The sequence below is a fragment of the Mastigoproctus giganteus genome, chromosome 7 (genome assembly GCF_048544385.1).
Source record: "Mastigoproctus giganteus isolate SK-2022 chromosome 7, ASM4854438v1, whole genome shotgun sequence".
NCBI classification, from domain to species: Eukaryota; Metazoa; Arthropoda; class Arachnida; order Uropygi; family Thelyphonidae; genus Mastigoproctus; species Mastigoproctus giganteus.
In genome coordinates, this window is record NC_143581.1 from 127,672,718 (window position 1) to 127,696,754 (window position 24,037).

Consider the following 24,037-nt stretch of genomic DNA (forward strand, 5'->3'; position numbering starts at 1 on the left):
AGTAAAAGCTGGCTATTTAAACTGCTGAATTCGGGCTTATATTCCTAATCCCATTCGTTGTTTTAAATGCCAAAAATATGGACATTCCCAACAAGCATGCAGAGGAGAAGCTATTTGTCCTATTTGTGGTTCCAAGGAACATACACAAGCAGACTGTTCAGCATCAAATCCCATTTGTCCCAACTGCAAAGAAAGTCACCCAGCATTTTCAAAATCCTGTGAAATGTGGAAAACAGGGAAGAAAATTCAAAAATATAAAATTTAACACAAAGTCACATACCCTGAGGCACGCAGACAGGTTATGTTGACCATGCCCAGTCATTCATATGCATCTCACACTCGAAGCTTTAATTCAACAGCAGTACAAACATATGTATCAATACCCCCCCAGCACATCTATGGCTAATTGAGTGAAAAATACATTATCTAACTCAGGAAAAGACACACATCAAACTAAAACCAGTGAATCGTCCAACACTCCAATGAGCATCCCGATACTTGGACAGTCTTGCATGACAAAGAAAAATTAAAAACTACTAAAGACAACAAGAAACCTGAATCATCCACCAATAGTATGGAAGTAGATGTACACTCAGATCTTGAAGAACCCATACTAGAACTTCATGCAAATGACACTATGGATACTGGACGTCCCAGCTTCCCAAAAAAGACCGGAAAAAGTGCTCAAACAAAAAACAGTCTGATGAGTCATCTTTGACTGTTTTTTGTTTTAGCTCAACTAAACCTAAATGAACCACACTATCTTACAATGGAATTGCAGAGGTTTTTGTTGCAACACTGATGATATTCAATACCTAATTAACCGATATTTTCCAGTTGCCTTCTGTCTACAGGAAACTTACCTGACCTCACAAATTTCTCCTTCGATAAAGAACTATTGCCTTTATCGAAGTGATCAAAATACCGCTAATGCTGCCCATGGTGGTGTAGCAATCCTAGTAAAATCGAAGATCCCAACTAGACATATCCCACTCCAAACTGAAATAGAAGCTGTTGCTGTTCGTATAACTCTCCATAGTGCAATAACACTTGTCTCAGTCTACCTACCACCAAACTGTACTTACTCTTTAAAAGATCTTGAAGACCTCTTCATACAGATACCTCCACCTCTCTGTATATTAGGGGACTTTAACGGGCACCACCCATTATGAGGCTCTCCTAAATTGGATAGACGGGGCTGACTAATTGAAAGCTTTTTAGAGGCACTAAATCTCACTATACTCAATACTGGTGCACCAACACACGTACAGCTCCCAGCAGGACACACTTCAGCAATAGATCTCTCAATTTGTTCACCAGTACTAGTCCCAACCATTCAGTGGCATGTAATAAACGATCCCATGGGCAGTGACCACTTCCCAATAGTATGCAACTTTCTGAAAGCAAAGACTTTCAATTCAACCCTGCAGAAAGTGGAAATTTGTCCTAGCAGACTGGGCAAAATTTCAATCATCAATCGACCTTGATGAGGAAAAAATCCGCCTCCAGCATATTGATGATGTGACAGATTACATCACGTCGCATCTTCTAAATGTGGCTAAAGACACAATACCACTATCAAATCCCCCGGGCCGAAAGCATTATAATTACTGGTGGAATGACAAATGCACCACAGCAAAGAGAGCAAAAAATAAAGCCTGGAATTTGTTTCAGCAATGTCTGAGCACAGTCAATCTCATTAATTATAAGAAATTAAGGGCAAAAGCACGCTTCGTACAAAAGCAAGCAAAGAAAGAATCCTGGACCCGTTTTGCATCCAGTTTTCACAGAAATACTGATCCCAAAATAATATGGAAAAAAACTAGACAGCTGTCTGGTAACTTACCTACCATACCTTCTCCAATCCTCTCCTGGAATGGGAAAGATCTCTCTAATCCTGTAGATATAGCTAATGCTTTAGGCAATACTTTTGCCAAAATCTCAGCAACAACAGCCATACTACCTCATTCCAAAGAATTGAAAACACTAAAGAAAAGCATGCTATTCATTTTCAAACTGCCCATCTTCTCCCATATAACAAACCTCTGCAATATTCTGAACTTTTACGTCATTAAAACCGCCCGCAATGGTGCTGCCCGGCCAGATGGGATTTATTATGTTATGCTACAACACCTTGATGACAAAGCTTTGCACTGCCTCCTGGTCTTTTACAATCGCATATTTTTAGAAAATGTTTTTCAGCTTCTTGGCATCATTCAACAGTTTTGGCATTCCTGAAGCCTGGAAAAGATCCATCCAGCCCCAATAGCTATAGACCCATATCTCTCTCAAGCTGCCACAGCAAAATTCTTGAGAAAATTATCCACATCTGGATCATTGAGTCGGAACAGCTAATGAGCCATAGTCAAAATATGGCTTTCGTCAAAACAGGTCATGCTTAGATCTAATGGTAAAGGCTGAATTTGCCATCCATAATGCTTTTGTCAATCATGAACATCTAGTAATGGTTTCAATAGACATAGAGAAGGCTTTTGATACCACCTGGCGGTATGGTATACTTAGTGATCTTTACCTTCTCGGACTACGAGGCAACCTTCCTATATTTGTTCAGAACTTCTTACATGCTAGATCATTTCAAGTTCGATACCAACATGCCCTTTCCACAACTTTCATCCAGGAAGGTGTTCCACAGGGATCAGTACTGAGTGCCACTCTTTTTGCTCTGAGAATAGATCCTATCACTAAGCAGCTTCCAAATACAGTTGCGACTTACCTTTATGCAGATGATCTTTCCATCTCCTGTCATTCTCAAAACATGAGGTCTATTGAAAGACAGCTTCAGATATCACTGAATAAAATTCAACAATGGGCGAGCCTCAATGGCTATCAGCTCTCTCAGCAGAAAACAGTTGCTATCCATTTCTGTAGACAATGCAAACTTCATCCAGATCCTGAACTTCAAATTTCAAATGTCTTTGTCCCGGTCACCAGCAACATCAGATTTCTAGGATTAATCCTTGACAACAAGTTAAATTTCCTAGACCATATTAAAAATGTGCGGACTTCATGTCTAAAAAAGTTAAACATACTCAGAGCTTTATCTGCCCAAACGTGGGGTGCAGATCATACCTCCCTTCTTCGGTTATACAGGGCATTAATCAGATCCCGTCTCGATTATGGTGCTCCAATCTATGATTCTGCCAGACAGAGTGCATTACGCTGGCTCAATCCCATTCAGCACAGTGCTTTGAGAATTGCAATTGGTGCATTCAGAACGTTGCCAGCACATAGTCTCTACATTGATGCTCACGAGCTCCCACTAACTTTACGCAGGAAAACAGTTACTGAAATATGCTGTCAAGATACAAAGTTGTGCCTCTCATCCCGTTCAGTCATACCTTTTCAACCCACCGTTAGAAATGCTGTACAGAAACAAACCTAGCATAGTAAAACCAGCCTTCTTGAATTGGTGCAAGTTTGGAATATTTCCATCCATTCCGTAAAGCAGGTAGCAACCTATACTCAACCACCATGTGCTCTTCCTCCTCTTCCAACCTGTGACACTTACCTCTGTCAATAGAGAAAGAATTCTTTGCAAGCATCAAATGTCAACCAAATTTATGCAGTTCACACTCAAAGATATACTGATTTCTCCCCAATTTATACAGATGGCTCTAAATCTAATTCAAATGTTGGAGCAGCCGCAGTGTTTCCGAATACAATTGTATCAGTTTCCCTTCCGTCAGAATTTAGTATATTTTCTGCTGAATTATATGCAATCAAACTAGCTCTAGAACATCTCTATTCTGACTGTTCCTTAAAATCAGTTATTTACACTGATTCCCTCAGCTCAGTCATGTCATTATGTAATTCCTCAGATAAAGTTCACCCTGTTCTAGACGAAATCAGAAGCTTATTACTGCAAATTAAAGAAAGCAACCAACTGGTCACTTTTTGCTTGATTCCAGCCCATTCCGGTATTTTAGGCAATGAACTGGCCGATAAAGCCGCAAAAAATCCAACTACCTTAGATTTAACCAGCATCCCTGTTCCAGCATCAGATTATGCACTAACCGTTCATGCTGCTTACCTATCACATTGGACAGCACTCTGGCACTCTCAGACTAATAATAAACTCTTTCAGTTTAAACATGATCTGAAAATTTGGCACTCCAGTATCCGTACATCGAGATGAGAAGAAGTAGTCCTTTCAAGGGCAAGAATTGGACATACCCATCTGACCCACCTTCATTTACTCACAGGAGATGATCCACTCCTATGTACACATTGTTCTAATTTGACTGTAAAACATATTCTTATTGGCTGCCCTATTATAAACAAGCCAGAACTTCATCCTTGATCTCACTGGTTAATCTTCATAAACCAGTAACTCTTGAAAATCTCATTGGTGATAAGGCAAATATTTCTGAATTTTTTGACTTTCTCAGGCAAACTGGGCTTTTTAATTATTTCTGATTTATGGAAAACTCATGTTTTAATATAATAAGTGAATAAATAGGCACATTATAGCTTGAGCAGCTTATGTGCCATTAAGCCTCCAGAACAACAACAACAAACAAACATGTCTCTCTCTCTCTCTCTCTCTCTGTCTCTCTCAGGGTAACTTGGGGAATTTTTTTTGGCTGGTGCAGCATAAGCCCCAGGCTTTCTTGCACCCCTGTAGCTAATAGTGTAGAGGGTAAGGTCCCACTAGTGGTTTGCCACAACTGCACCGTTAATGCTCTTGTAAAGATTACAGACTCTAGTTGCCAGAAGTGTGAGTGATGCATGGTTTGTGTTGTGTAGTGTGGCGGTAAAGTGTAAAGTGTGTTAGTTGTCTGAGGGAATCAGGGGTTCCCCCCATCTCCGCATTGTGTACTCTGTTTGTGTGACACAGAACTCTGTGGATACCAAATATTTAAAAACTGTGTGAGTAGTGGTTTGTTGTGCAGTGTTATGTTTGCCAGCAGAGAATTTATTGTTGAATTTTGGCATTGTTAGGGACATATGTGATCAGTTTAGTTAGAGTTAGAGGGGGGGGGAACCGAAGACCAGTCAAGCCACACCTTGAATACTGCATACAGGTCTGGGGACCTCATTTTAGGAAGGATGTAGAGTTGCTAGAATGAGTACAGAGAAGGGCAACTAGATTGGTGAGAGGAATAAAGGGGGTGCTCTTACCAAGAGAGAGAGGCTTTAAGTTCTGTAAGTTGCAGCATCTGGAGACTAGGCACCTGTGTGTGAGGTGATCTGATTGAGATATATAAGGCCTTGAATGGGTTGAGCAGGTTCAATGCTGATGAGATACTTCCGCTTGCTCAGATTAAGAACCTGATGGAGCATAGATTCAAATTGAGGAAAGACAGTTATAGAATAGATGTGTGGAAGTTTGCCTTTAGCCAGCAAGTAGTTGATTGCTGGAACAGACTTCCATCTGCTGTTGTGGAAGTTGTTAGCTTAAATAAATTTAAGGCTGAACTAGACAAACATTTGGATCACTCTAAATGTGTGACTGGATGGGTGAAATGGGAAGGGTTTTTCTTTTTTTTTTTTTTTTTTGGCTGATGCTGTATAAGCTTGCTTTCTTGCATCACACACACAAATGTATCCCCAGTTTACTAAGATCTACACTGATGGTTCGAAGTCTGACACTGAAGTTGGTTCAGCTGCTGTTTTCCTCAACTAATGTTTATTTAGCTGTTGGGCCCCTATTGGGACCCATCATTTCCCACACTCTACCACGAGAAGGCAGGTCAGGCACCCTGTAGATTGATTATTTAAGTACTCTGACAGGCCCTGTCACCTAATTTCTGAGGATTTCAGTGGCAATGACTATATATATATATATATATATATATATACAAACAGATAACCCTCGTTTTGCACTGGTCCAATTCGCAATAGCGCTGATCACTAACCACAACACTATTTTTATTTATTTTTATTTTTTTGCAGTTTTTTTATAAATTGAAAGTTTAAAATAGTCAGACAAAATTTGTCCGCATCATACTGTGCCATGTATTGTGCACTGTTCACACGATTTAGGACAATCTGAGCCAATCAGCAATTAGCGCATTTATATCAGAGACGAGAAAGATTTCTGCCCTCAAAGTAACCACTCATGGATGCGGGTATTAAAGGTCCATGCAGTGAAGCATTCAGTTAGTTGTTGTTTACACATGTTGGAAATTTATTATGCTAACATTTTTTTTATTAATTGTGCTATTAATAAATTAAATAATAATAATAGTGATAGCAGTGTGCAGTTTTTTTCCAATCATGTTATAAAGTTTTTAATTTAATTGAATCGAATCCTAGTGCAATATTTGGAGGATATTATCTGATGAAAGCTGCCCTAATGTGTTGTGTAGGGCTATGAATATTCCTTCATTGACTATTACTACAACTATGAAGAATGCTAATAAAATAAAACAATCGATGCAAAGTGGTAGGTAGAATTTTTGGTGCCCGGAACCTAACCCTGTGATTTCTAACTGACTCCATTATATAAAGGGTTCCATTTGCGCCCGTCCTCCTAGGAACCTAACCTCAACATAAATCGAGGGCCACCTGTGTATATATATTTATATGTGTGTGTGTGTGTGTGTGTGTGTGTGTGTGTGTGTGTGTGTGATCAAATTAATCCAAAAATTAAATAAAGAGATAGAAATTAATAAAATATATATAAAAAATAAATAAGAAAAAATAGTAGGAAAGCTAACATCAGTGGTAGCAGAAAAGCACAATCCACTACATGATGCTTATAATAAGCTAAATTAAAATAAGATATTTGCCAGTAGTATGGCGCCTCCGTAGCCAGGTGGGAAGGAGCAGCAGTGCGTAGCACACGCTTCTTGATTGGACCGGGGTTCGAGCCCGTCACCACCAAATACGGAGGATGCGGAAAGGTCAGGGAATGACCACCGCATATTCCAGGAGCAATATGGCCTCAGTTGCTAATGCTCCTAAAAACCAAATAACAACAACAACAACATTTGCCAGTAGCATGGCAAACCAATAGCGTGAAAAAGAACTTAACCAAATAAAATAACATAACAATAACAGAAAAAATATATATAGGGGGGAGATAAAGAAGAGGGTAGTGTTGAAGCAACGTTCCTAAAATAATTTAGAAAATTAAGCCAATTGAAAGAAATTATATATATATATAATCTTACAAAGGGGGTTAGCATATATAAAAAGGGGGGACCCATCTCTCCCCCCAGCCTGGGGATGGGGATGGGGTTTTGATGGGAACAGGGTTTGAGCGCCCGGTTCAGATCACTAAATGGCATGTCAGCAGCAGAGCTGCAGTATGTCTCCATCGGTAATCGTTGTCAGGTCCATGTAAGTGTCGTATCCGGTAGGAAGGTCAAACTGCCCATTCTGCTCTGGGGGTAAGATATGTTAGCTGGCACCGGGCAACCCACCAGGTGAAGGGTGAAATATTTTTTTGTAGTGTGGTGGTATATTGTATTTGTAGTGGTATATTTTTCTGGCACTTGGCCTTGAGGCCAAGTGCCAGAAAAATATACCACCCCACAATATCAATATGTGAGGTCCCAACCCCACAATATCATCTTCTGGCACTTGGCCTTGAGGCCAAGTGCCAGAAGATGATATTGTGGGGTTGGGACCTCACATTACCATCCACAGCCCACGGGGAGATTGCCAGGTCAGTAGGGATTATTCTCTGGCTAGCCTCTGCCAGAGTCACCTGTGCATCCTAACAGAGGCCAAGTGGAAAAAATTCCCCGTGCTCTTTTATTAGAAAAGAGCACGGGGAATATAGTGAAGGAGGATCAGAATGCGGGAATAAAGTACAGGTGGACCACAGAGTAGAGAGTCCACCAAATAATAGTAGGTGGAAAAGGGAATTGGGTTAGAAAGTCACAGGAGCAGGCGTCCCTTAGTGATGCCTGCCCCTATTGGCTATGCTCAGATGATGATCCTGCACCCCAGTGGGGTGCCAGCAGCGATAGATTTCTCCAGGGAACCCATGCTCAGTGAGCACCTGCAGTATTCCTATCTCACAAAGGGGTTAGCATGGCAGCTTGTCAGTTGGTGTTGATCCTGCACTCCGTGGAGTGCTAGTAGTTATCCTACCCCACCCCTGTTGGGATTAACTTGGGGGATTTTCTAGTCCATGGTTTTCTACAGTACTCTGCTAGTTACTTTGTGAGAATTTATTCCACGTTCAATGGTGATTGGTCATGGTTGAAGTTGCTACTTGGTGTTCCTGTCTGCGCTGATGTTGATTCTATGCATCCTCCTGGGACATTGAGAACCACTTGGGTGAACTGTGCAAAAGCAATATAAGCACTTTTATCCAGAAGCAAGATGTTGTTCTTGATGATGAGGGCTACCTTGTATTTCTGTATTCAGCCTTAGTCAGTGATCTTCATACGTGCGGCAGCGATAAATCCCATCCGACATTCTTCTTTTAGGATAGCTCTAGGTGCATACAGAACATCACCAGTTCAAAGTCTTTATGTTGAGGCTCACGAACCTCCACTTTGCATCAGATGTTGTTGATGAAGTACTCATCTGTTTGGCCACTACTGCATGATCCTTAGTAGAAAACTCACTGTGCAAATAAATCCAGAACAATTTGGCCTACTGGTATCAGACTTCAGAATCAAAAGATTCGGGTTCCCTGTGGACTACCACCTTCATGCTTTATTGTGATAAATACTTTGAGCAAGAGTAAAGGTTCTATAGCAAATATTAACATCCAACAACAACATTTTGCTCACACACACAAATGTATCCCCAGTTTACTAAGATCTACACTGATAGTTCAAAGTCTGACACTGAAGTTGGTTCAGCTGCTGTCTTCCCAAATACAACTGTCTCAGTGTCACTTCCAGCCAAATGCAGCAGTTATACTGCAGAGTCCCATGCCATCAAGCTTGCCCTGAAGAAGATCTCACTCCTGTCAATAAATAAAAGCATAATATATACTGGTTCACACAATGCTCTTTTAGCTTTGAAAAGCAGTTCCACACCTTGTAGTCCTTTATTAAAACTCATAAAACGTGAGCTGATACATCTTCGTGAGCATCAGCAAACTGTTGCCTTCTCTTGGATCCCAGGTCACAGTGGTATTCCAGGAAATGAATGTGCATATGATGCTGCAAAGCATCCCTCCAGTGATCTAGTCCCGTATTCTGATTACAGGTACGGAGAAGATGTATGGAACAACGGACACTTCTATGGAAAATGCATAGTTATGCATAAATGCATAGTTACAAATAACAAGTTATTTGAACTAAAACCTGAACCACAAGTATGGACATCCAGCCTTCATAAAAATAGAAAAGAAGTTATCTTAGCCAAAACCGGAATAGGTCATACTCACCTATTTGGAATAATGGATTTTATCCCCACAGGAATGATTTCAGCTAAATTTTATACAGATAAAAAATAATCAGTATATTGATTCATCCAGTCAAGCATTACAAGAAATATTTTATTGATAACACTTTGACAAATATATGTTGACATTTACTCATCCATACACCATACATAAAAACAATACATTAATAACACCACACACGCACATTGATAATCTGGAAACATACCATAGTATGTATTAACCCTTTCCTGAATACATACATTTTGAAAGTCATTTATTTCAACTAATGTGCCCATTAATGTATAGGTTATCTTGGAATATTCCATTAGTACTTTGTTTCCAACCAGTACTACATTCTATGTTGTCATCTATTATAAACCATGTAATGGTTTATAATAGATGACAACACAGAAATAACTTAAAATCATATTAACAACTGTGATTTTAAGCCTTGATTGTCTGATTTGGAGGCTTAAGCAAGCTGAAATTGAAAAAATTCCCTGGAATTTAGATTTAAAAATTGCTGAAATTGAATCCAGTGTAGCTATATCATCTATATATATAGATATAGCGGATGTAGCTACATAAAAAAAATAAATACCAATAATTTTTTTTATTTTTTTTTACTCTGGTTTGATTTTTAACAATAATTTCACTCCAATTTTAGGTATTCAGATCAACATAAGAACAAATGAATATTTAAAATAACTTTTTTATATAGAAAATTTTCACTTTTTTTTTTTTTTTTTTACAAAACTCAGGAGCGTTCAGGATGTATAATCAGTGAACTTCTTCATCAGAGAGAAGAATACTGTAAAAATAGCGAGACATTGTTTGTAATACTGCCTTCAAGAGTAGAGGCCTTACTTAAGAAAATGATATGGAACTTCAAAATTGGATCCAAAGAAGTTAACTGGATTTTTTGGGAGTTCTAGTGTTTGTCTCTATGAGGATGTCTTAGAAGATTTGACTGAACAACTTGCAGGCTAGACAATTCAGGGGGTGACCTGATAGAGCTGTTTCAAACCAACCCTTGAAGGAATAAACAGAATGAATGAGGAAGATATTTTTGCATTAACAGGTGATTGATTGGTTTGGGTTTTATTGGTGCATTAGCAACTAAGGCTTAATGTGCCAAAACCATGTCATGTAAAAGATAATTTAAAAGACTTCAGTGACCTAACAAATTATTTCGCTGTGTCAAAAAAAGGCATAGTGATAAAAGTATATCAAAAAAGATATAAAAGGTACATTTTACATAAGAGTAAAAAGATTTAAGCTTTTAAATAATTAAAAATGGCTGATACTTGGTCATTGTTGGGTAATGTTTCACGAAGTGTTTAAGGCTCAGTCAGATGACTAAAAGCAGTAAAGTATAAAACACATTCGTTTCTATAACATGGACACTCGGATAAAATATGTCACAGTTAAAAAGGTGTTGCATTGTTCACACATAGCAGAGTCATCTGTGCTCAACAGGAATGAATGCTTTCGATGACTCTGTCCTGTGTGGAGGCATTACCAGGTGAAACAAGAATAACAGAACACAAATTAAGGGTACAAGGGAGTGGTGAGCAGAATTGCTGGAGAATAGTTTTCCAAATTTCAAAAAACAAAATGGTTATTAATGAACTGTTCTTGGACTAATGCTAATGGGTCTAGGAAAATTCACCAGATATCAATTCACTGAAAATACAATTTATCAAAAAATCAGTTCACCAAATATCTGTTCAGTGACAAATAAATTATAATAATTGAGTAATCACTGAAAGATGTTCAGCTGTTACAAGATTTAAGAAAATTAATTCCACCTGCATCACCAGAAAAAATGACAGATTTTGGGACAGGATTTCTCAATACTGTAAAAATGAATTGTGAACGGTAAGACATCAAGGATGTTTGTTTCACTTTTGCAGTCTACATACCAACATATTCAGCAAAATGGATTACAACAAACAGGAGCATTCCCAGGGTATGTGGCACCTGGGTGCCAGTTGAAATTTGGTGCCCCCTTTAAAATTTTCTTCATATGTGTATGTAAGTTTCAGGTTTTCAGGCACCCTTTGAGTGTTGGTGCCCATGTGCAGTGCACCCTTTGGACGTCCCGTCCCTGACAGTAAAAGTACAATACTGATGCTGATCTTGCATTACTTCTTAAAATGTTGCTGGCTTTAGCTTTTTGTGCTTCCAGTATACACCCTTGGAAATATTGTGCGATAGCAATGTATTGCCACGAGATGCCCAATTAGTTTGTAATTATTTTGTGGACACATGGATCGGTCTTCCAGATTGTAGGAATTGCTGACAGCCACCATGTTTCCCTCAGTAGATGGGAATTGTTATGAAAGGGCACAAGAAAATTTACTAAAAACCAATAACACTATGTGGAAATCATAGAAGCTCTTAAAAGAGAACAATCTTTAAACAGTTTAATTATTGAACAGTATATAAGTGGATGCAATTCTCCCATTAAAAAAAGCCAATATAAAGATTTTGCTCAAAGATTAACATTAGTTAATGGATTTCAACTAGGAAATTTTGTGATAACCTACCTTAGAGGAATTTCTCATAATTTAAATTATTAAAAATTAAATATTAAATTTTAATTAAAATTGAGTGAAAGAGAAAAAAACATTATTACTGTGTTAGTTATTTATCAGCAAACCGTGTTTTTAGTGAATTGATGTTTGGTGAACTGTTTTTTCGAATAAATTGTATTTTCACTGAATTGTTTTTTGTGAATTTTCTGTATAGCAGTGTTAATGGTGTAGTGCTCCAGGGTTCAGTGGTAGTCCCATTGTTGTTTCCTGTATTTTTTTTTTTTTTTTTGTTGTTGTTTTCTATATTAATGATATTGATGAAGGTATATCAGGCCTAATGTCTAAGTTTGTAGATATACAAAGGTTGGGAAGGTGCTGCTTAATGACAGTAATCTAGGGCTAGAAAAATTAGGCAGATGGATTGGGAAATGGCAGTTAAAGTTTAGCATTGACAAATGTAAGTCACTGCATATGGGGGTTTTGTCAGTGATATGCAGGAATTTTGCTAGCAGAGATAAGAAGGTGATTAGCCCATTGTACAAGGCAATGGTTAGGCCACATCTTAAATACTGTATACAAGTCTGGAGGCCTCATTTTAGTAAGAATTTAAATCTAGAATTAGTGCAGAGAAGAGTAATGAGATTGGTAAGGGGAACAAAAGGGTGGTCTTATCAAAGAAGGTTTCAGTTCTGCAGATTGCAGTATCTGGAGACTAGGCAAGGCACCTGCGAGGTGATCTGACTGAGGTGTTTAAGGTTTTGAATGGATTGAGCAAGCCTAGTGCTGATGGCTTTCTTCCTTTTGTTTAGACTACACACGAGGAGGTTTAAATTCAGATTGAGGAAGGATGATTGCAAGATAGACATGCAGAAGTTTTCCTTCTGCCAGTAGGTGGTTGATTGTTGGAACAAACTTCCATCCGTTGTTTAGGAAGGGGATAGTTTGAATAAATTCAAGGAAGAACTAAAATTATTGGTGGGGATGGACAAGCAATTTGGGAGTTTTTTTTTTTTTTTTGGCTGATATTTTATAAACTTACCACAAATTTAAACATATACACCAACCGTTTATAACTGATTTAATAGTAAAATAAAATAAAATGATACAAAAGACTGTAAAATAATATTTACAAAAATATGATTATTTACAAAAAACTAATTTACAACAAAAATAAAATAAGTAAATAAGTTAAAATGCATTAAAATATAAATTTAAAATTGATAAAAACACTATTAAAGCTTTCGGAGGTGTCTGCAATAATGAAATTTAAGCGACACATCCTTAAGTACCAGGTTCATGGCACACGTGGATGACCAGGCGCATACTCGGTATTCCTTTCACTTGTACCAGAACCGGAAGTGGTCTGGGGACGTGGAAAACTAAAACGTTTATCTCTGGCAAAAACCGCCGCCTCAAAAAGGGGACATCCGAAGGTTCCAAAGATACAGCATAGGTGAGTCCAAACAGCAACAGCACTTAAGGTTTGCCTACCGTTGCAGGGATCATAATCTTATTCCACATGGATTTAGGATCAAGGCACCATTCAAAGATAGTAGTAGTAGTAGTAGTGGCATGTGATGCAAGAAAACAAATGTATCAGCTTATGCAGCATCAGCCAAAAAAAAAAAAAAAATCACACCATTCCCTCCAAATGCCTATCCAGTTCCTCCTTAAATTTATTCAACCTATCAACTTCCACAACAACAGATGGAAGTTTGTTCCAGCAATTAACCACCCCCTGGCTAAAGGCAAATTTCCACACATCTATTCTACATCTGTCCTTTTGTAATTTGAATTTATGCCCCCTTAGTTTCGTAATCTGAACAAGTGGAAGGATCCCATCAGAATTCAGCGTGCTGAACCCATTCAAGGCCTTATATACCTCAATCAGATCACCGCGCAGGTGCCTAGTCTCCAGCCACTGCAATTTGCAGAACTTAAGCCTCTCTTGATAAGAGGATCCCTTCATTCCCCTCACCAATCTTGTTGCCCTTCTCTGTACACGCTCAAGTAAATCTACATCCTTCCTAAAATGAGGCCTCCACACCTGTACGCAGTACTCAAGGCGTGGCCTGACCATTGCCTTATACAGAGGGATAATCACCTCCTTTTCCCTGCTAGCAAAATTCCTATATATCATTGACAAAATCCCATGATCTGCCTGGCAGCCTGTCTGCATTGCTCAGAAAACTTCATATCTGCCTGCACAATTACTCCCAAGTCTTTTTCATTTTCTACCACCTTAAGTGTAGTACCACACAGTTGTTACGTTTCTCTGGGGTTACTTCTACCCATATGCAGTAATTTGCATGTCTCAAGGTTAAACTTCAGTTGCCACTTCTTAGCCCATCTGCCCAAATTATCTAGATTCTGTTGCAGTAGCACACTGCCAGTACTGTCGTTAACAACCCTGCCAACCTTTGTATCATCTGCAAACTTTGACATTAAGCGTGATATACCTTCATCAATATCATTGATAAATATACAAAACAACAGTGGACCTAACACCGAACCCTGTGAGACTCCACTAATAACATTAGTCCAAGAAGAGCAGCACCCATTGATTACCACCCTCTGTCTTCTCACACTTAACCATCCTTTTATCCATTGTAGCAACTTACCCTTAATACCATTCTGCTCCAATTTGTACAATAGTCTTCCATGCGCAACAGTGTCAAAAGCTTTTGTGAAATCCAAATATATGATATCAAAATTATTTTTTGCATTCAGTTCCTTTGTAACCACATCATAATATCCTATCAAATTTGTCAGACAAGACTTTCCCTTAACAAACCTATGCTGTGTCTGAATTATTGCTGCAGTCTTGTCTAGATGATCCTGCAATGCATCTTTAACCAGCGACTCCATTATTTTACCCAGAACAGAAGTTAAACTAACTGGCCTGTAATTACTCGTGTCACCCTTCAATCCCCCTTTGTGAATTTGGGATAATTTGCACATCTCCAGTCCGTGGGAACCTCCCCTGAGTCCAAAGATGCTCTCATAATTATGGCTAAGGGTTTGCTTAGTTGCTTTGCAGCCTCCTTTAATATAACTGGGCTGACCGGGCTGGTTGCCGACCGGGCTAGCCGAGTGGGTAAAGTACCTGCCCGGCAACCCAAGGTCGCGGGTTCGATTCCCGCCTCGGGCTTGGATCAAAGTACTGCAAAAACCTTGGGAGGTGCAATATGGCCATAGAAGCCGATGCGCCAACAACTACCAAATCAAAAAAAAAAAAAAAAAAAACCGGGCTGGCCGGGTGGGTAAAGTGCCTGCCCGGCAACCCAAAGGTCACGGGTTCGATTCCTGCCTCGGGCTGGATCAAAGTACTGCAAAAACCTTGGGAGGTGCATTATGGCCACAGAAGCCTATGCGCCAACAACTATCAAAAAAAAAAAAAAAAATATATATATAACTGGATAGATCCCATCCACCCCAGGTGCTTTTCTTACATTTAACTTCGACAATTTCTCTTCCACTTTGCTCTCAGTTATTACAAAATCATTAAGTGTCTTGCTACAATTTGATAACCTTCTGCCATATTCAAACCTTAATAATTCATCACGTGTGAATGTAGATGCCCGTTTGTCCAGGATTATCACATGGTACCAAAAGAAGGTTTTGAATAGGTGAATACATGGATCCAGAAACTTCATGATGACTTGAGACATAGTAGGAGATTGATTGATGTAGCATTAGGTGATATTAGTAGTAGATTCTCCCCCCTACACCTGATGGGTGTGGAGAGGTTAGTTTTGGAGAGGACAAATATGATTACCTATTCATATAAACAGAGACATATTAGGAAGTTCAACACGTTATTAGAGGAGCAGTCCACTGTATTTAGGGGTAGTAACCATTCTAACTTTATTCAGAACTTAAGTGGCAAACCTTTAACCCAAGAACAAGAGAGACTATTGGCTCTTGGACCTAAGTTTGCATTGCTGCTCCCCAAACCTCCAATCACCGACATCATCATCTCATCCTCTCCGATATCTTGACTCCTTACAAAGTTCACAAATTCCACACTATCTCCAATAACCAACGCGGACCGTTGGTTATTCATCATTAAGCATCTATGAGCATTGAGAGGGCAATTAACAAATTACCTGAACACATTGCCAATCAAATTCGTGTTAAAGCTGTTGCCATTCTGGGCCAGGCAAAAACGGTTGCTCCAAATCTTACCTCGAAACAGAAAAAAGCACTAGAAGAACTTAAACGGGACGAAGATATTATAATCCTACCAGCAGACAAAGGCAGATCAACGGTGGTATTAAGCAAGGAAGATTACCACAAGAAAGTGTTAGACTTATTAGATGATAGTGGTACTTATAAGATTATCCATAGAAACCCCTTGGCTCGCTTAGAACAGCGTGTAAATAAGATGCTACTTTCCTGGCTAAAAATGGAAAAGATTCCAAAGGACAAGTATTGGTCCATGCATGCAACAGGGTGTCGGCTGCCCTGATTTTATGGGTTACCTAAGACGCACAAGGAGAATGTTCCATTACGGCCCATAGTTTCCTTCATTCCTACGTATGCTCAATCTAAATATCTGGCGCAGCTGATTTCTCCGGTTGTGGGTCGGTCCACATTGGTTATTGGAGATAGTGTGGAATTTGTGAACTTTGTAAGGAGTCAAGATATCGGAGAGGATGAGATGATGATGTCGTTAGATGTCATATCATTATTCACGTGTATCCCCATAGCACATGGGGTAGAATGTGTGAAGTTGGCTTTACAGAAGGATACCTTAAGTGCTAGATCCCACCTAAACATAGAAGATATATGTTGTGCTGTTGAATTATGTCTTTTCAGTACAACCTTGGTTTTCCAAGGAGTGATGTATAAACAGGTTCACGGCACAGCCATGGGTTCTCCAATCATCGCCATTGTTGCAAATCTGGCTATGGAGGAACTAGAGATTAGGGTTTTTGCGAGATTGGAGTTCCCTATGCGTAAGTGGAAACGATATGTTGATGACACGTTTACTATTGTAAAGAAGGGGAGAGAGGAAGATGTGGTCTCGTTTCTCAATGGTTTTTCCCCCTTTATAAAATTCACCTCGGAGGTAGAAATAGATGGTACCCTCCCATTTCTGGACATTATGGTATATAGGGAAGGCCCCAGACTTAGAACTAAGGTTTATAGGAAACCAATGTGTAGGGGCCAGTATACACATTATAGGACGGCACAGACTGCCCAACATAAAAATAGTGCGGCCAGAGCACTTTTGGGTAGGGTGAGGACACATTGCAGCACCTCTGAGGAGGGAGAGAAGGAAATTAGGCAAATAATGACGGATCTTATGAGGTGCAGTTACCCCCAGAGGGTCATTGATAAATACAATAGAGAGGAAGAGCCCAATCGGGTAGTTCCACCTGTACCGCTTACCACAGTGTATGTTCCCTACTATCCGGGCCTGTCGGATCGCATTGCTAGGATGCTTTGCGATTTTCAGACACGCTGTGTGCAGCTCCCGGGCCGGAGGTTGCACACAGTAGTGTCACAGGTCAAAGACCCCATTACTAGGGATTCTAGTAGTGGGGTCGTATATGAGATCACATGCCCGGATTGTGAGGAATATTATGTGGGGGAGACAGGACGGCGTCTCAAGGACCGTCTGGGGGAACATTCAAGAGCGATATGGACCGCAGAGCTCAATAAATCCGCCATTGCCTAGCACTATTGGGAAAAACAACACCAGATCTCTGATCCTTGACCGGGCGCATAGATTCTGGGACCGCAAGTGGCTGGGAAGTTTGTGGATTGGATCCTCTGGCAACAATAGCATGAACAGAGACAGGAGTTAGGCTTCACCCCCGTTTTGAGGCGGTGGTTTTTGCCAGAGATAAATGTTTTAGTTTTCCATGTCCCCAGACTACTTCTGGTTCTGGTACAAGTGAAAGGAATACCGAGTATGCGCCTGGTCATCCATGTGTGCCGTGAACCTGGTACTTAAGGATGTGTCGCTTAAATTTCATTATTGCTGAGGAAGGAGGCAGACACCTCCGAAAGCTTCAATAGTGTTTTTATCGATTTTAAATTTATATTTTAATGCATTTTAACTTATTTACTTATTGTTGTAAATTAGTTTTTTGTAAATAATCATATTTTTGTAAATATTATTTTACAGTCTTTTGTATCATTTTATTTTATTTTATTTTACTATTAAATCAGTTATAAATGGATGGTGTATATGTTTAAATTTGTGGTATGAATAATCCTAACCTTAGAGGCCTTATTGCAGATATTTTATAAACTTGCTTTCTTGCATCATTACTTGCCGATATTAATACTAAATTTATTCGAACTGCCCACTTCCACAACACCAGATGGAGTTAATTCCAGCAATCAGTCACTCTCAGGCCAAAAGCAAATTTTTGCATATCTGTTCTACAACCATCCTTTTTCAGTTTAAATATATGTCCTTTTATATGTGTGTGTGAGGCGCCTCCGTAGCCAGGTGGGAAGGAGCAGCAGTGTGTAGCACACGCTTCTTGATTAAACCGGGGTTCGAGCCCGTCACCACCAAATACGGAGGATGCGGAAAGGTTAGGGAATGACCACCGCATATCCCCGTAGCAATATGGCCTTAGTTGCTAATGCTCCTAAAAACCAAATAACAAACAAACAACCTTTATATGTATTGTCCAAGAAAGAGTAAGTATGCCGTCAGTCTACTTTAGATTAGTCTATTCAATCCATTTAAAGCCTTAAACGCTTCAATCAGGTATTCTCACAAGTGCCTAGTTTTCAAATGCTGTAATTTGCAGAACTGAAGTCTTTTGTTGTCAGTGTGCCCTTTTGTGACCTTGACCTATTTACCTAATGTTGTTCTTTTTTGCATCCATTTCAACATATCATCCTTAAAATGAAGCTTCTGGACCTGCAGTATTCTAGATGTATCCTAACCATTGCCTTATAAAATGGTATAATCTCTGCTATGACTACATCTGGGATGGGGTCCCCAAAACCCTCTCCTAAAATCAAATCCCAATGATCTATTGAAAAGAAGGCATTAAAGTTAATTACTGATTCCTCACTGACAGACTCACGCTACTCCCTCTCTCAGAGAGATGTTAAATTTTTGCTTCATGCCTTTTTCTGTAGATATTTGCAATGGGTCCTCTTCTTAAATAGCATGTATAATTCCACCTTTTCTTCCAAATGAGTTCAAATGCCTCAACTATTCAAATTCATTCATCATTCAACTTCAGATTTACCAAAATTTTTCTGTTCCTCATTTATACCTTCTGTTCCTGTTTGTTGAAACAGCATTCCTTTGTATGTACAGTATTTACTAAAAATTTTCAATCTACAAAAATTTAACTTGTTAACAAGTATCTTTTCCCTTCTCAGCTTCCAACCTGTTCACAGTACTATACACTCCAATACATTTATTTTGAGTCAACATTAAAAATAAAAACTAAAATAATAAAAAATAATAATAATAAAAAAATGGTTGGTCATACATTGATTTTGATAGATTAAATATCCAGTCTTGGGTTTTAAAATGTTTGTATTCCTATTTGCCAATTAAAACTGTTTTAAATATGAGTTGAACTTTAAGCCAAAAATTAAAAAACAGTTATTTCATATTGAGGAAGTAACTGTTCTTAATTTACAAAAGAAGTGTTATTGTATCAACATTGTCCATATTTTATTTATAAAAATTACTAATGAACCAATGGTCATACCAAGATACAAATGAAATAAGTAACACTATCCATTGTCTTGCCTAATTTTTATCAGTGCTTACTTTAAAAAATCATGCCTTTTATCTGCCATTGATCAGTGTTTCACAGCTGCTGTTCAACAGAAAATTTTAACTTGCAAAACTTTAAATATTATTATTATTACAGTTAGTTTACTAGTCTGAATCAACATTATTGTAAACAACTTTGAGTTGAGAATCATTGCCATAGGTGATTGAAGAATTCAGCAAGGAGAGCGGAGGACAATAGTAATCAAATACTTCAGAGGTTACATTGTCGTTCTTATATTTTAAACATTTAAATATTTGGTGTCATTTATATTTTAATTAAAATTTCACACTTTTTTCCTTCTCTTTAAAATTATAAATGTACATGTTTAGTTAAGCTAGAAGGCAGGAATAAACAATATTAGCTAAAAACTGAAATGCTGTGTATATACCTTGGTTCAAAATTACATGTAAACTCTCTAAAGGAGAAAATTGTAATAAAAATTTTTATATACAAATATAGATAAAATATGCTGTCAAGTAATTAGTGTTTCACTGTGCAAGCAGTCACATTGAATAGTACATTGTTTATATCTGTCTAAATCATTATTAGTATGGCTATGAATTTTTAATTGGGTTTTACCAGTTGTAGCTAGGAAAGGAGTTAGGCTACATACTTATCCATAGATTATATTATCACAACATATTAACAGCTTATTGTTAAAAAATACTCTTATTGTGGGCACTTGCACAAGGAGTGACATGTTGTTTGGTTTTTAGGAGCATTAGCAACTAAGGCCATATTGCTCCGGGATATGCGGTGGTCATTCCCTGACCTTTCAGCATCCTCCGTATTTGGTGATCATGGGTTCTAACCCCGGTCTAATCAAGAAGCGTGTGCTACGCATTGCTGCTCCTGCCCACCTGGCTATGGAGGCACCAAGGAGTGACATCTGTAAAATGAATATCTATACATAGGGGTGGGAATCTAACTGTTGGTAAGGCCATTCATATAAATTCCCCTAAGCTGCTTTAAATTCCAAAAATATGGACCCTTGAAAAAGGCCTGTTGTGTGCAAAAGACTATGAAATCATGGAAAGTTGAGTCTCCTAACCTATATGCATCAACTGCCAAGGAGAACACACACATACCCTGTACTCATGAGCATGCTGACATTGGAGGGAAGAAAAAAAATAAAAGAAAAAGAAAAACAAAGATGGAAGAGCAGAATATATCTTATCAGGGGACAAGAAAAGCAGTTTAGCCAATAAATAGCAGTAAGACTTCATATGCAGAGAAAGATGCTGGAAGGTGATCTGTCGGGACACAAATTGAAATGACTGTTCCACCAAACAAGTCATTCACTACCATTGCATGCTATTTATTGATTTCTCAAAAACCCACCTAAAAGCATCTTGAGTTGCCACTCTCACATCAGTGTACTTCCTAATGCCTCCTACCAAAACAAAGTGGTAAAAGAAGCCTGAAAAAATTAAATCCACACCAGGTGCCTTTCTTATGTTTAGTTTGAACAATTTATCCTCCACTTTACTCTCAGTTATTACAAGATCATCTAGCTTACTGCTAGAGTTGAATACACCTCCGGCATTCCCCTCTCTGATTATGTGTTAATGTAGATGCAAAATATTCATTTAGTTTGTTAGCTACCTGAGCAGGATCATCAACAGTTGAACCACAGATATCAAGTGGACCAATCTGATTCATCTCCTTCCTTCTAGAGTGTACATAAGTAAAGAACTCTTTGCATCCTTTGCCAAAGATTTCTTGTAATCTGCCTTTGCCTGCCTAACCTTCTTTGTGACTTAGTTACAGATTAGCTTATATCTATCATAGGATTCTGTGTCACCTGTTAATTTATATGTATCCCATGCATTTTTCTTCTCTGCCACATGTCTTATTAGTTCATCTGATATCCTTTTAGGCCTAAACCCTGAACGATATTTCTTAGTTGGTGTGAAAAGCCTAGTAGCTTCCAAGATTAATTCTTTGAATGCTTCCCATTTTGAATTTGCTGTTGGTAATATCATTGGTTGGTCCCACCGTATAGAATTTAAATACTGTCTCAGACCACCGTAGTCACCTTTACGAAAGCAAACACCCTTCCCTTTACCCTTGGTGGTAGTTACCTCTTTGTGTAAATCCAACTTCAGCACACTGTGATCACTGCAACCTAGTGGTTCCTTTATCTGCAGATTCTTAATGCATGAAGAATCACTACTGATAATCAGATCAAGAGTATTACTCCCTTTAGTTGCCTTCCAAACATGCTACTCTAGAGAACAATCATCCACTTGCTAGTGTGTGAGTGACCAACCAACAAATTCCAGCCAATCTCTGGGAAATTAAAATCCCCCATTATAAACTCTGATTTACTGGCCCACTCTATTTCTCTGTACAATTGTTCATTATACTCATCAGATTCATTAGGCCTATAACACACACCTACTCATTTTTTCTTTCCTAGTGCTTACGTCACACCAAACAGACTCAACATTGCATTGTCCACCAACGTCAACTGGATGCACTTCCTTAGATTTTGTGTTTCTTAACTAACAGCATAACCCCTCCTCCCTTCCTGTCCTGTCTATCCTTTCTGTGCACATTGTACTTCCCAAATTCCAATTCTGCATTACTCATGTCTGTGTGACACCACATCTCTGATATCCCAACAATATCTGCCTTTGATATCTTGACTAGCACTTCAAGCTCATCAAATTTATTAACTATACTCCTAGCATTGGTGTACGTGCAAGTATACATACACTTGTTTCTACTCTTAGTTACCTTAACGCAACCCATGTATTTATTTGTTCCACTATGACTCCCAACAGTCCTGCAAATCTCCATTGCCTTGCTTTCCTTGCTGCTGCTCATTCTAATAGAAACAGTGCAAGAATCACTTTTGCTTCTGTGTGCGGCCACTCTTAACCTTTTAGGCTGTGTATTTCCCCCTCCCCACGCTAGCATTTTTCCGACCCACCTAACACTGCCTCAATATCATCAGCAAATATTCTTGCACCCTTTTTATTTAAGTGTATCCCATCCCTGTAGAAGCAGTCTCTCCTGTCAAAGCACAGACCAGGCTGAAAAAAATTCTACCCCTTGAGCCTTGCACAGTCTCTCCAGGGCAGAATTGATTGACAAGGCTCTCATCATATACTCCCTCCTGTCGTGTCTGGACAGAATTGCAGACACTTTCACATTCAGACCTAACTCGCGACTTTTTTTTTCAATGTTGACCTGTAATTGTTGAGTAAATTTGCAGATCTCTTACTCTTAATATCATTAGTTCCAACGTGTACAACAATATCACTTTTTGTGCCCTTAAAAAATATATTGCCTACAAACAACTTCCTGTTTGTTGCAAAAGCAAATTTTCAATAAACAGTTTTTACCTAGAATCTGAGCAAAACTGAGTAGGCCTTTTGGCTACTAACACTTTTGAGTACACATTCCCCCCCCCCATTAGAATTTCTGAGTCAAAATAAGATTTCATAATAATAAAATCAAAGAAACGTTGGCCCTTCCTATGTGACTCTTAATATATTTATTGCCCAGTAGGGACATGGCATTCTTTTTATATAATGCAGCTGAAGATAATTTGTCCAGTTCTTGAACATATTGAAAGAATAATTTATGACCACAAATGGTGATTCCCTCCTCCTCATATTATTTCTCTTCAATTCTCTGGAAATTCTGAACAAGGAAAAATAACATCCAGTGTTTATGTAATGGACTCTGGATGTTCTTATCAGTTTATCAGCACTAATATTTCCCAGGTATTTTATTTTTATCTGATTGTTTACAGTATTACTAATTGCCTAATAAAACCTTTCTTGGTGTTATCATTAGATGATGTTTGAAATCAAACAAAATTTAACTCTAAATATATTTTTTCCCTTGCACTTCAGATTGTGAGCGTGTATTTATTTATTTTTTATATATGTATATTTTCTTTGATGCAGCATTAACACTTCATCAGGAGTACTTCTGCGGATGGATATTTGAAAATATATCTCTCAAACCAGGAAGTTTTGGATAGTTTTGCTTATGAATAAGTGAGTTTTTAAGGGGGAAAAAGAAAAGAATTTTAAAGTGCAACTGAAATTTTGTTTCATTCTGGCTCACTCTGCATTGGTTTGTATTTAGATCATCTCTTAATGTTTTTCTGTCATGATAATTCTTAGTTATTTAATTTATTAATTAACTTAGGGTGTATGAATAAATAGAAAGAACTGTGTGCATAAGCAAGTTATTTATTTATTGTTCAGAAAGAATTCTTTAACTAAGCAGACAAGTGAACTCTCAAGACAAATGAAACAAATTAATTTAAAATGTGGTGGAGATATATATATATATATAATTAAGTGATGTTTTGCTGATTTATAATTGTAACTAAAATGCAGTTCTGTGAGAATGGTTTTTGTTTTGATGGGCAGACCTCTTTG

At 38.4% G+C, this 24,037-nt stretch overlaps 1 protein-coding gene across 1 annotated transcript in view; it reads left to right on the top strand.

Annotated features, from left to right (window-relative positions):
* LOC150083188 (winged helix repair factor 1-like) overlaps positions 1-23,763 on the top strand; it is a 141,401-nt gene extending 117,638 nt beyond the window's left edge. The window contains exon 7 of the mRNA XM_090377092.1: positions 23,555-23,763. Within this exon, the coding sequence (XP_090233218.1) occupies positions 23,555-23,597 (43 nt within the window). The 3' untranslated portion in view covers positions 23,598-23,763. The remainder of the gene's footprint in view (positions 1-23,554) is intronic.
* The last annotated feature ends 274 nt before the right edge of the window (positions 23,764-24,037 follow it).